The sequence below is a fragment of the Onychostoma macrolepis genome, chromosome 03 (assembly GCF_012432095.1).
Source record: "Onychostoma macrolepis isolate SWU-2019 chromosome 03, ASM1243209v1, whole genome shotgun sequence".
NCBI lineage: Eukaryota > Metazoa > Chordata > Actinopteri > Cypriniformes > Cyprinidae > Onychostoma > Onychostoma macrolepis.
In genome coordinates this window covers 6,180,432-6,194,196 of record NC_081157.1, presented here as the reverse complement: position 1 = coordinate 6,194,196, position 13,765 = coordinate 6,180,432, and the positions used below count along the sequence as shown (strand labels likewise).

Sequence of the window (13,765 nt, the reverse complement as noted above, 5' to 3'; positions counted from 1 at the left end):
GGGTACCCGGGGTGGTTGCTAGGGTGTTGCTACGCGGTTGCTAAGGTACCCGGGGTGGTTGCTAGGGTGTTGCTAGGTGGTTGCTAAGGTACCCGGGGTGGTTGCTAGGGTGTTGCTAGAGTACCTGGGGTGGTTGCTAGGCGGTTGCTAGGGTACCCGGGGTGGTTGCTAGGGTGTTGCTAGGCGGTTGCTAAGGTACCCGGGGTGGTTGCTAAGGTGTTGCTAGGCGGTTGCTAGGGTACCCGGGGTGGTTGCTAGGGTGTTGCTAGGTGGTTGCTAAGGTACCGGAGTGGTTGCTAGGGTGTTGCTAGAGTACCCGGGGTGGTTGCTAAGGTGTTGCTAGGCGGTTGCTAGGGTACCCGGGGTGGTTGTTAAGGAGTTGCTATGCGGTTGCTAGGGTACCTGGAGTGGTTGCTAAGGTGTTACTAGAATGTTGTTAGCATGATTAGCAAGTGACTAGCATGTTGCTAGCATGATTAACAAGTTGCTAGCATTATTAGCATGTCGCTAGCATGTTTCTAGCATGATTAGCATGCGACTAGCATGTTGCTAGGATGACTAGCAAGTTACTAGCATGTCGCTAGCATGTTTCTAGCATGTTACTAGCATGTTGCTAGCATGATTAGCAAGTGACTAACATGTCGCTAGCATGTTTCTAGCATGATTAGCATGTTACTAGCATGTTGTTAGCATTATTAGCATGTTTCTAGCATGATTAGCAAGTGACTAGCATGTCGCTAGCATGTTTCTAGCATGATTAGCATGCAACTAGCATGTCGCTAACATGTTTCTAGCATGATTAGCATGTTACTAGGATGTTGCTAGCATGATTAGCAAGTGACTAGCATGTCACTAGCATGATTAGCAAGTGACTAGCCTGTCATTAGCATGATTAGCATTTCGCTAGGATAGATAGAGAGAGAGATAGATGAGTTTGAATGGGTTAGTACATAGTACATAGAAGGGAAGTCTGATTGAGTCTAAAGGCCAATTCACACCGCACAGACAAACGCCAACAAACTCCAACAAACAAGTTGGCTCAAATTGGCTGTTGGATTTAGAATCTTATGAAAAATAACGGTCATGTTCACACTGCACCAACAGACACCGACCAACTCGCACTGACTGGGGAGAAAATGGACGATCTATCCACAATTAAAATTTTACTCTTATTAATGTCTTTGCGTGTCATCCTTCGCATGAAAAGACGGCGAATAAAACGAAAGAGGCTGTGGGTGAAGCCGTGGTTGCTGCAACGGGGAAGACGGGGCGCCTATTTGAATCTATGCAGAGAACTACAGTCGCAAGATTTACAAAGCTATCAAAATTTTGCTCGGATGGTCCCTAATCAGTTTAAGAATTTACTTCAGATGGTGACACCAATCATTCAAAGGCGAAATACAAATTTCCGAGATTCCATTTCACCTGGTGAACGCCTAATGATAACTCTTCGCTTCTTGGCAACAGGTAATGGCCTATGCTTTTACTTCAATCCGTTTAAATAATTATCAGTGTTGATAATTACTGTATACACGATATGGGTTGAAACTTTCAATATTGCAGTTCTAAAAGCTTTTTCTTTGTTTTATTCACAGGAGAATCCTTTCGTAGTCTGCATTAAGCTTTTCGCATTGGATGCTCAACTTTAAGCAAACTTATTCCCGACACATGTAGAGCCATCTATCAGGTTCTCAAAGAAAGGCATCTTAAGGTATGCATTCTGATCCTCACCACTTTGGTTTAATTAATGTGTTGATTTATAATTACCTTATTGCAAAGAATATGTGGGTATCCGTTCTGTGATTCTCACTTTACACGAAGTATGCGCATCGTCAATGGGAACTGTCCGGTCAGGTGGTGCTGAACAAAGCCAGTGCTGTCAGCGCTATATAGTTCAAATAATAGGGTTAGTGCTACCCTTATGGAAAAAAAAAAGTTTATTGTAGTACCACCATGGTAACCACAAATTAATAAATGATTTTGCTACAAAAACCATAGTTTAACCATGGGTTTTGTAGTAAAACTCTGGTTGTACAAATGTTAATCAATACGCCAATAATAAATCATACAGACAAAAGTTTTACTATAATTAAAACATGGTTAATTTTATTTTTATCAAGGTACACTATGCACATAGATTAATGCTGTTTAATGTTAATCAGAGATTAATGTTGTTTGCTATATATCTTGATCTGCTTATAAAGACTTCTCAAGCTGTTATCAAATGGTAGACTCCTTTCTGCTATTAAGATAATTTCTTTCAGTTTTTATATATGGCTGGGGGAAAAAAAATTTTTTTTTTTTTTTTTTGCAATGAGACAATAATAAAAACAATACTTTAAAATTGTGATTCTTTATTTGTGTCAATTACTATTTTAAATCCTCACTTTAAATCACTGTGAGAACTGGAAAAACTTAAAATACAAAAATTATTAAAATGAACAAACATACAGAACAAACAGAGTGAGACCTATACCAGTATTAAAAAAAGGAAGAATATTTATATGCAATTAAGTAATTAATTGACTATAGCGGATGTAAATATGTAGCTGCATATTGGCTTGAAGAAGGGCGAGGGGACAATAATATCTGATGTATCTGAAATTGTATATATTGTAGGTGGTGTGGGTCTTCTATTGATTTTAATTGATGCTCTATATACTGACAAAATGCATGTATGCCATCATTCTTGGGTGGCTGCAGATTCTGGTGTTTCTCTGTAAGGACTTTTAGGGTTTGATTTATTGCCCCAAGAATGGCAAGGTCTTGGGCTTGAGCAGGATCAGATGAATATTTTCTTTTCCGTTGCCTTTTTTTTTCTTTAGGCTGGACCTCTTCCTGCTCTTCTTCCATCTCTTGTTCTTCCTCTTCTTTCTCCTGCTCTTTATCATCACCTCTGTCTTCACTTTCCACCTCCTCAAGTGAAGAAGTAGAGTCCTATAAAATATTGTTTAAAAATGGTTAATTCATGGATTATTTACAAATGTATTATTCTCTTTTCCAGTGCCCCACAACAGCAGATGAGTGGAAAAAAGTATCCGAAGGTTTCCAAACCACTGCAAAATTTCCCAATTGCTTAGGGGCTTTGGACGGGAAACATATACGGATTAGACCCCCCCCTCACTGCGGAGCACAGTTCTTCAATTATAAACACTTTAATTCGATTGTTATGATGGCTTTGGTTGACAGCAATTATAGATTTCTTTATGTTGATGTAGGGTGTAATGGAAGGGTGTCGGATGGTGGAGTATTTAGAGGGTCAACACTGCAAGAATCTCTAGAGCAGAGAGCTGCAAACATTCCCCAACCTACTCCACTGCCAGGGACAGACATGACAATGCCCTTTTTTGTTGTGGCAGATGAAGCTTTTCCTCTGAAATCATACTTAATGAAGCCTTTTGCCAGGAGAGGGCTTTCCAGAGAACAGAGAGTCTTCAACTACCGGCTATCCCGTGCCCGCCGTATTGTTGAAAACACCTTTGGCATCTTTGCAAACAGATTTAGAGTTTTTTTAACCACAATTAACCTAGATCCAGATGCTGTGGAGGTTATTGTTCTTGCATCATGTGCCCTTCACAACTATTTACGTGATGAATGTGGCAATGCTTATCTGTGTGGAATGACTGATCAGGATGGTCAAGAAACCTGGAGACAGGACCCTCCCCTGGAACAGGCAGCATTGCCAAGGTCCACAAATGCACGTAGCGAGGCCAAACAAAACAGGGAAAGGCTAATGGGGTACTTTAACTCAGAGGCAGGAGCTGTTCCTTGGCAATGGGATAGAATATAGTAAATCATTTCCACATGTACATAAAATGTAAACCAATAGTAAACTGAAATTAACTGTAAAATATGAGAGCTGTATATTTTATATGAATCATTTAAATTAAATAATTTTTTTAAACATAAGTTAATAGTATATTTCTGAGAGGTGAGCGAAATTGCTGTAAATATTTGTATTAAATCATTAAAAAAATTATTAAATAAATAAATAAAAATATGTAAATAAACTCACATTTTGAACATCAAGGTTTGATGTCGAGGGTCTTTTTTTCATGTGCAGCTCTAAAAACTTAAGTCTCCTCAAAAACCATTCCTGCCTTGGAGTGTGATGTCCTCCACTACCAGAGGGAGGTGGTTTCAGGTATCTGCTGTACTGTGTCCTCATACTGTCCATTTTCTTCTTTACCTCAGCTTCTGTGAAACACAAACAATTAAAGATGATACGGTAATGTGGAATGAATGCCAGAGATTGCTTTCATTATATTTGTTTTGCACATGAGATTTTTTTTTTTTAGGCACACAGCATCAAAAAGCCTATGTTACATCTCTGGAAACAACTACAAGTAGCTAGTGCAGTTCATGGCTTAAACAGTGATTGACAAAGGACATTAATATTCGATACAGGGCAAAAAAAAAACAAAAACAAAAAAACAACCTTTTTGAATTGTAAATAACTATAATTATCTAACGTTACATAATTGGCTCATATTGTCAACATTATTAGAATACTAATATAAAATGACAGAAGGGCGTTTGTAGCGAGTTTAAATTCAGACTGAGCAAGCTGCAAAAACATCAATAAACACAGTTAACATTACTTTGTAGCATTTTCAGCGCAAGCCCGTTCACCAAATAACTTTGTAACCATTTGCTAGGAACACACTAACGTTTCATTGAAACGCTATAGATAACTACAACTACATACGTGTCAGGCAGGTTTATAATAATAATAATAATAATATATTAACGTATATTTTCGTTGTATTATAATTAAAGTAAGGCAAAACGTAAAAACACTAACCTGAAATCCCAAGCGCTGTAGCAATCGACATGATCGCATTCCCCCTCGCGTTGCGGTTGGTATACTCGGCCATACCCACTGCGTAAAGCTCCGGCCTCTCCTCCCAAAGATCAAGTAAATGTTCTTCTTTTTGATTTGTCCAGAAACCTGCCATTTTAGGATAACGCTAAGCCCGCCCAGCACAGAACCTACTAGCAGTCCTGCCGCGTCGTCATGGCAACGGTTCGTGGCACGTCAGAGTTTGTTGTAGTTTGTTGGAAAATCCTCAGACATTCCACGACCAACAAACGCCGATTAAGCATGTTCAGTCGGGTGAAAACAAACTCCAACCAACGCCAACAGGGGTAACACACTGATCCAACAAACTCCAACAGACTAGTTTGTTGGCGTTTGTCTGTGCGGTGTGAATTGGCCTTAAAGGGTGCAGGGCATTACGGTCTCGTATAAGCGTTTGGAACTCTCTTGGTGAAGGGAATGATGGACAATGTTACCTTGACAACGCTGTGAGTGCGTGCAGCATTCAGCGCTCCAACAATTTTTGCAAATAAATATTTCTTCTTATTGTTATTATTTTATTCAAATATTGTCTAACTGTGTCTTATTTACTATTAAACTTTTTCAAACTAAACTTGCTTAAACTTGCTAACAATACAGTCTTAAAACATATTTTTATCACTGACGAAAATATTTTGTATTACATAAAAATAAAGAAAAATTTAATTAGCTTATTCTACTTACGTTTGTATGTAAAGTCAAAATAAACCCCAACCTTGCTTTAAAATGCATCGCAAGATCTCCTAAGTGAAGATCACATGATCACAAACGGAAATCACTTCCATGAAGTGACCATGGCATGTTCCCTTCGCTAACGGACTTCTGGAAGGGCCCTTCGTGAAGGGAATCAGTTTCTCACTTTCGTTTGGAACGTCCCTACAAATGGCGTCCCCTTCGTGAAGTGCCCTTCAAGGGGAAAAAAGCCGTTTGGAATTCGCCCCATCTCTACGTGTAGCGTGGAAAGGTGGGCGTGGCTTTGGAACGTACGTGCGCCGCGCGTCAATCAAATCAAAGAAGGCGGGCTTCGAGGTCTTTTCAGTTAGCGAGATAAGATGTTCACTAAATATTTATGTTCACTAAATATAAATGTTAAACATCAGGTTTACAAACTAATACATTCTAATTTCGCCGTTTTTAAATTTAATATAGGCCTATATTTTCGTGATGTATAATGTAGGCTAATAATTCGTTCTGTCAATGTGAGGGTGCAAAAAAAACATTACGAGTAAGATTAATAATGCAAGTGCACATATCATGACTTAATTTAATACACTTAGTTACCAAGATTTTCGGGAAATTATGATATGTGAAACATATCATTTGACCTTATGTTTACTTCACTGACAGGAGAATCAGAAGCTCAGTTTTAGGAGAGGAAGAGACAGAGAAAAATAAACAGTGATGGAGATGAGGAGAGAGCAGGTATAGACAAATAATCTGCCCACATGGTTTTAGATCATAGAAATCAGAAATGTTCTTACATTTGGGATTTCTTATTATAAAACCCAGTGCCTATAGTAACACCAACTGTGGTAATATAACAGTTTGTTAAAATGTTTAAAATGCAACCCTAGATCATTATTAATTTTGTACAAATGTTATAGTAAACATGATTAATTACTTATAAATAATTATGAACAACTAAAATAATTTGCCAATTTCATTTCAAATGAATTTTGTCAATTTAAGTGGACTTTGATATCAAGTGTTCAGTAAAAACAGCAGTGGTATCTCAATGTATATTTTATCAATAGTTAATAGATATTGAAGTTTTCTGCTGCGTCAGTGCTATGTTTCATCAATAAATTAACCTGTTATTTTTCACAGTTTCTAATTTGTTTTTTCTTGTATTGTCTTGTATTTGACAGTGGTATTTCAACAATCACTCATGGAGTCTGACCAGGACTGGTATGATCATTTTTACCCTTTTTATGAGGACAGAAGTATCTCACGTTTTGGTTTTGATGAATCATTCAGCCCTAGGATAACATATGTTGTCAGCTCAGGAAAAGATGTAGGACATTGAAGAGAAGTATGGCTTTAATCAGTGTGGTCGAGTCAATTTGTGTGAGTGTTTGAGACTTTTTAGATGCCTGTCAACACAGTTTTGGAGAACGTCTTTGAGGAGCTGATATCTGAAACTTTCAAATTTGCACCGCATCGAGATCAGTCTTATCACAGGTTGGTGTCTTTCTGTTTTGAATCAGTGTATAGTTAATGAGATGCAAACCAGTGAAAGATTAAGAGTGATGTTAATACATGTAAACTCAAGCTTATGGGTAGACAAGTCAATTAAGTCAGTGTAGCACATTCATTCATTCAAGTTATTACTTAAGTGATATTCTAATTTGTCTGTGAAAACATGTAAAACGGATATACATAGTGTTCAGTGTTTATTTTGTATTAAATTTGTAACATTTTATTTCCAAGTTAATATCTTACATAGTATAACAAACATTTCAACTGTTATACATGTTGTTGATTGTAAATGGTTGTACCAAAATTTCAGTAGTCCAACACCAGTGAAATTTCATGATGCTTGACACCAATTTCGATACCATAGTAAAAACTTTTTTGTTTTTGAAGGGAAAAAAAGAAGAAATTAGTTAATTATGATAATATTAAAACATGAAAACGGCATGTAGACTTCAAATATTGTTTACCAAATTGTACTACTGGTCCTGGAGAAAGGCTGGTATTGTTGCATTTTTAAGGGGGTCATATATGACGTTGCTAAAAAGAACATTATTTTGCGTATTTGGTGTAATGCATTGTGTTTACGTGGTTCATAAAACACATTATTTTCCACATACTGTACATTATTGTTGCTCCTCTATGCTCCGTCTTTCAGAAACGCATCAAATTTTACAAAGCTCATCGTTCTGAGAAGCGAGGCATGCTCTGATTGGCCAGCTATCCGATGCATTGTGATTGGCCGAATACCTCAAGCGTGAGATGGAAAGTTACACCCCTTACCGTATTGTGATGGCTTTTCCCGGCGAGACGAGACTAAAACAATTAAACCCATTATAAACAAGGCATTTGTTGCATCCAGTGGGGACATAATTACTGATTATAATGACTTATACTGTCTTTTTACGTGTCGTGTTGCATCGCGCCGCGTAAACATGACCATGGGCCTCATTTATAAAATGTTGCGCAGAAACCTGTCCTAAATTTGATATTACGATCGTTTCTCAGAAATGCGTATGTGCGATTCATAGAATGAACGTACGAACAGAAAACGAGCGTACGCGCCTCTTTCAGATGTGAAATCTATGAATTGCAAATTATCTTGAACTTGCGCGCAATTGAATGGTTTCAGCTCTGCCTTGTAAACGACTCCTAATTATTATCATTAACATAAAATATCACCAATCATCATAATTTAGAACAGCGACCTGCAAAACAGCTTACATTTGAAAAATCTGCATTACTCCGACAATAAAAGTGCGTCGTCTGCTCGGACCCTGACGTGACGCTAAGCACTTTTCCACGTCGAAGACCGTTTTTATAAATATGAGCGCTGGCGTGGATTTAAGCGAACGCACACTCTAAGATCAAATCTGTGCGTACGCACGCTTTATAAATGAGGCCCCATGTCTGCATTTGTGATCGGAGAAATGACAAACAACTAGCACTACTCTACACTGCTCAGAACTCGCGTTTGAATTGTCAGTAGCAGAAACGTACTTACAGGCTGTGAGTCAGAAGCGCCAGACTGTCCTTGCAAAGTTGGAATTGCCCCACTTTATAGAAACAGCCTTTGTGGAGGCCAGCAAGCAAGGCTACTCTCTCCCAGCATCAGGAAATGGTCCTCCGTAAATTGCACTGCACACACTTGAATATTTGGGTTGAACTGTTCTGGAACAGTGTTGTAAATGCAACTTAACCACTGATTTCTAGTTGTGTCCTCTTTTGGAAGCCCAAACACAGTAGTTTCGCTTTCACAACGAAACACAGCGTCTCCACGACATGGAGCAAGAATAAAAATCACAGCCCCTTTCTTTGCGTAAAAATTTGGGCGGTATTATGAAAATTTCCCCACACCGTGATGTAGACGTGGGGGCATGTTTAAATGAGCCGTTTTAGGGGGGCGTGGATAAGTCTTAACTTTTATAATCTCTTTGGTTTTTAGACTTTAGTCTTTGCAACTTCGGGGATCTTATCTATGCATGAACAGCTTGTAACACTCCAAAGAGAAAGGAAAACTTGAAATCGCATCATATGACCCCTTTAAAATGTCAGTATCGGCTTGGTACCAAAGTACCGGTACTTTTGACAACACTAAACTAAGACAAAGATTTCATTAAAAATATGATTAATTGCTTTTCTGCCCATTACAACTAAATTGTTGGATCCAAGCACAAAGTGAACTGGTGGTGCAATAGGTGAACAAATCGTAATTGTTAGCATTCATGTTATGAGGGATTCCTTGTCAGTGATTCAGTGACTTGCTCACAACATGAAAGAGTAATTTGTCCCACCAGAAATGGTCTACAGAGATATTCATTTTACAGATGTTAAACAAAAAACAATTTTGTGAATCAAAATCCCTACCACTATTTCGTAAGCTATTTTGCAAAGACATGTAGAGCGATGCAGTACAATATAGTGAAGCATCCCAGTGCTTTTATTCTAGATCTTACAATGCATTAATACAACACTCTTGTCTTCTTTTCTCCCTGCAGTGTCTCCCGAGATTGTCTTGAGATTCTACTCTGTCTGATGGCCCAGTATCTGAACCTGGACAGGCGTCATAAACTCAATCATTTAAAATAATTGTATTTTATACACACATCTTTTTATTATAATTTTTTTATACATGTTTCTAGGTCATTCAACAACACAAATTCTTAAAATTTAATCCTCTCTTTAAAATCTGAAAATTTGCTTTAAAGTTCTAAAACACTTAATTGGTTCTTGAGTTTTTTTGCTGCAACTTGAATCTTGAAGATGCTTTTATTTTTTTATTGTTTAAAGGCATTATATTAGATTGTTTTATATTAGAACATGACTGAATGTATTAACTTTTAACTCTAATGTGTACTGTATGTAACGTTAATATTTCCTAGAGCACTTTATATGTATTGAACTGATTCTTGGTACATATGTCATTGATTACATAAACATTGTTTTTAAATCCATGCTTGTGACTATATTTTCAATTGCTTTTATTGTTCATTTCTGTGTTCCTGTCTAGACTCAATTTAAGAAATGTCTATTTTATAAGAACTGGACAAGTAATACCTTTATAATAAGACTTAACTTTATTAACAATGCATTGTTCCCTTACTTTCATGTACTTTATTGACCACATATATTTAATTGTTATTAGCTTTTCATTGTACTATTTCCAGATTGTTTTTTTTTTTTTTCCAGATTGTCTAAAGTTTGATAACACTATTACCGAACACTTGGCAAACATCTGTAACAGTAAATAAATGTTGCATAATCTTATATGTCATAATGTTAAACATTAAAGTAATGAAAGAATGGAATATTCTAATGTTTTGCATAACCTTATTAGAACATTAATATAACAAAAATAGAACGTTCTAATAATGTTTTTAATAACGTTCTTAGAACATTGATATAAAGAGAGACTGGAACGTTTTAATAACGTTCTTATAACCAAACAATAACGTTAATACAACATCTAAAAAACTGGACGTTTTGAACGTTCTAAGAACATTCAAATATAACGGTTTTTATAACTTGATGAGAACGTTACGGGAACGTTCTTAGAACATTAGTATAATGGGAGTGGAACGTTCTTATAACGTTTTATATAACATTCTTAGAACATTAATATAACAAGACTGAAACGTTCTAAAACGTTTTGAATAACGTTCTTATAACCAAACAAGAACGTTAATACAACGTCTAAAAACTGGACGTTTTGAACGTTCTAAGAACATTCAAATATAACGCTTTTATAACGTAAAATTGTTAGCAATTGGAAATATACTGAATTCATCAAGCAATTTAAAAGATGGCATGAATTATTATATTTGTATATATATATATATATATATATATATATGTGTGTGTGTGTGTGTGTGTGTCATCAAATTAAGGACAAAACAAAAACCAAATAGTTTGCTCAGCAAATGGTGATCATTGTTAATGACATGTTTGTGAATGACTGAGAATGAGACTTATTGAAAGAGGGCACGGACAAATTAACATTTAAACCAGCAGTGCGCGAGAGTGCGCGTGCTCGTCAACGGTCAACTTCCAGCAGATGGACACGGAGGAAAAGGTAAGCGCTATAAATCTACTTGTATTCATCGTTTTTACTGATATATAACGTTAGATGTCACCAAAGATGAGGAGTGTTTTGTATTTTTTGTAGGTTTTCCAGTTTAATTTAATTATTAAATGTCCTGTTCGGTTAATTATGAGGCGGTCTGAGGTAACGTTAACCGTTAAAACATTGAGGTAAAATTTTATACCTTTCTTTTAGTTATTTGAAATTTAACACGATAAACAGTATTTTCTTTCAAATTCTTTAAACTTTAACCGTAGTAAAGTTAATTAGTTTGTTTGACTGCCTGCTGTTCGCTAGTCGATGATGCTCATGCTAGCCATACTGTAAACTTGAATATAACGTTAAACCGCTGTATAAAGTTTAATTAGACCGAGGCTGCAGAAATCATGTTCAGTGTCTGTGGGATTAATAATTTCCGCCTTTCCCCCTCAAGTGACAGGCCTGTAAATTGTGTCATCTGCTCGTTAATGGTGTTTTTTACATGCATGCTTTTTATGCTAGTTTAATTCTCAAATAGATCTGATACTTTAGTTTCGACAAATCTTTAATAAACAAATGGTTTACTTTTTTTAGGTCCTGACTGCCACCAGTTGAGTCAATGATTCAGTGAGTTGCTTATAAGAAAAGATGCTCATTTGTTACAACCTTGTATTATAAATGTTTTATTCATTGCTATTTTATTCATTTATTCAAGTGTTTTTTTCTTTTCTTTTTTTTTAATCATCAGGTGGAGAGACAGTCTGGGCAGCAGCAACAAGAAAACTATTACAAGTAGAGATGGGTTTCAAGAACTGTTAACTACTTTGGTTCCTGACTTGTTCAGTACTGAAAAATGGATATAAGCTACAGGATCAATAGTGCTGCTATCAGTATTTTAGTAACGTTGATTCATTACCCCTTTAGACACAACCACATATCCAAACCATCTCCAAGTGGATGGCAGCAAGGATCAAGAGATCATTCATCATGAAGACTGTTCCATAGGAAGCAGCGAATCCTGGGTGAAAAACTAAACCTGGTTATTTCAGCATCACTCAGGCAAGACAAAATACATTTAAATTGATTTCAGTTGGTTATATGTTTCAGATCATCCTGACCATTCTGTTGTCCTGGATTTGAAGACATGCTGGAACTGCATTTCTCATGGCTGAAAGATTTGTGCAGCGGTATCCAGACATATAAGCACCCTTCCTGGACCCACACGACTAAAGGCTCTGGAGGAGAGACCGGTAATCCACAGGGTTGGATTTAGGGAGTCAACAAAAGCAATTTTTCAGAACCGATCCGATACCGAAAATTTTGAGTATCTGCCGATACCGATCAGGGCTCGAAATTAACTTTTTTTACTTTAAAAAGTTAGGAGCACCAGCAAAAATTTAGGAGCACCCACCAAAAATTAATGAGCACCATAAATACAAATTATATATTAACAGGTTTCATCTTTACATTCTTAATTTTAATGCAGATTGGTTAATATATTAGCTGTCAGTCACCCAGTCACTGCTTTCCGCTGTCAGGTGACAGGGAGCTATAATTGAGAAAATTGAGTGTTTAATCTTATCATTATACATTACTGACACTCTATCCTCCAATTTGATACTGTTAAGTGCTTTGACACAATCTGTATTGTTTAAAGCGCTATATAAATAAAGATGACTTGACTTGACAGCGGGAAATGCAAAGGGCTGAAGAAGAGAGAAAATGAAAAGAAACACTGACAGATTTCTTTCGTAAACCACCGAAGTTAATCTGATATCTGACGATATTTTGCTTGTGTTATTGTGCTGATCTTGTGTTATTGTGCTGGTAGCTGATTTTGATATTCTTCATATTCTGTGTGGTGGTCAGTTCACAGAAGCGATAGAAATTAATCTTTTCCAATAAGTTTAAATTGATTTTTACCTTTTATGATCATTTTCACAATTAAGCCATTTTTTCTAAAAGTGTGCATCATCATTTGAGTCAAATTCTTACATTTAATCAGTCAAATAGAATAATAAGACATTTGGGCTGTTATCAAGCAAATGAAATCAGTATCAACAAAATTCATTTTTGAATTTTGAATTTCTGAAGTGGCATTTAGATGCATTTACACTCTGCTTAATGCAGGACATGAATGCATTTAACCTACAGTCACACATGCATATATAATGTTTTAATACTGTAAACATAAAACGTTGAATACTGATATTTGAAATTATTTTAAAAACATTAAAAGATACTTTAAATGTGAAATTACAATCACCAGTAGGTGGCATCAATCACTGTTAATAAGTGAGTCACTGCGATTGAACCGAATCATTTAAACGGTTGATTCATTCAGGAACGAAACAACATCGTCATGTTGCTCAGAGACGTGAAAGTGTGTGGCTTTGTTTGGGAATTATTTTTGTTGTCGAAATGGAGCAAAAACAGGAAATATGGTGTCTAAAACGTAAGTCTCTTAATATTCACTCCTTGTTTATTGAACTGTCAATATCACATTTGTAATCATGCTGATTTTTGGAGGAAAAAACGGCACTGTTCGCAGTGGAAAAAAGCACTCTAAATGCGCACGCGCACTAGTCTAACCTACTGGACTTTATCACATCATGTATGCGTGCACTATCTGTAGGTGTTTGGTTTGGTTTTTG

General features: G+C 36.5%; 2 protein-coding genes and 1 long non-coding RNA gene across 11 annotated transcripts in view; 2 read left to right on the top strand and 1 right to left on the bottom strand.

Annotated features, from left to right (window-relative positions):
• Positions 1–2,179: 2,179 nt before the first annotated feature.
• LOC131536658 (bromodomain-containing protein DDB_G0278469-like) lies at positions 2,180–5,791 on the bottom strand. The gene is made up of 3 exons (XM_058769706.1): positions 4,805–5,791; positions 4,016–4,197; positions 2,180–2,937 (listed from the first exon to the last, which is right to left on the bottom strand). Exons 1-3 carry the CDS (start codon positions 4,956–4,958, stop codon positions 2,527–2,529), a joined length of 747 nt encoding a protein of 248 aa, XP_058625689.1. The 5' UTR covers positions 4,959–5,791; the 3' UTR covers positions 2,180–2,526.
• A 131-nt stretch (positions 5,792–5,922) lies between these two features.
• LOC131536670 (uncharacterized) lies at positions 5,923–9,695 on the top strand. Its single transcript, XR_009270035.1, has 3 exons — positions 5,923–6,280; positions 6,727–7,039; positions 9,550–9,695. It is a non-coding gene; the product is annotated as an uncharacterized LOC131536670 (long non-coding RNA).
• Positions 9,696–10,952: 1,257 nt separating this feature from the next.
• LOC131536648 (interferon-inducible GTPase 5-like) overlaps positions 10,953–13,765 on the top strand; it is a 128,916-nt gene continuing 126,103 nt past the window's right edge. For 6 of the 9 annotated variants that reach the window (XM_058769696.1, XM_058769697.1, XM_058769694.1 and 3 more), the window contains exons 1-4: positions 10,953–11,123; positions 11,706–11,738; positions 11,860–12,133; positions 12,219–12,361. The gene's annotated coding sequence lies outside the window, so the exon portion shown is untranslated. Of the gene's footprint in view, positions 11,124–11,705; positions 11,739–11,859; positions 12,134–12,201; positions 12,362–13,765 lie in introns of all 9 variants that reach the window. The other 3 variants (XM_058769690.1, XM_058769693.1, XM_058769692.1) reach the window with 3 other exon arrangements.

Bases quoted from the DNA above. Each gene is read 5' to 3' on its own strand.
- LOC131536658 (XM_058769706.1), bottom strand. From the start codon at position 4,958: ATGGCAGGTTTCTGGACAAATCAAAAAGAAGAACATTTACTTGATCTT. The intron at 4,198-4,804 runs GTTAGTGTTTTT...TGTGTTTCACAG, and splicing joins TACAGCGCTTGGGATTTCAG to AAGCTGAGGTAAAGAAGAAA. The intron at 2,938-4,015 runs GTGAGTTTATTT...AATATTTTATAG, and splicing joins CAAACCTTGATGTTCAAAAT to GACTCTACTTCTTCACTTGA.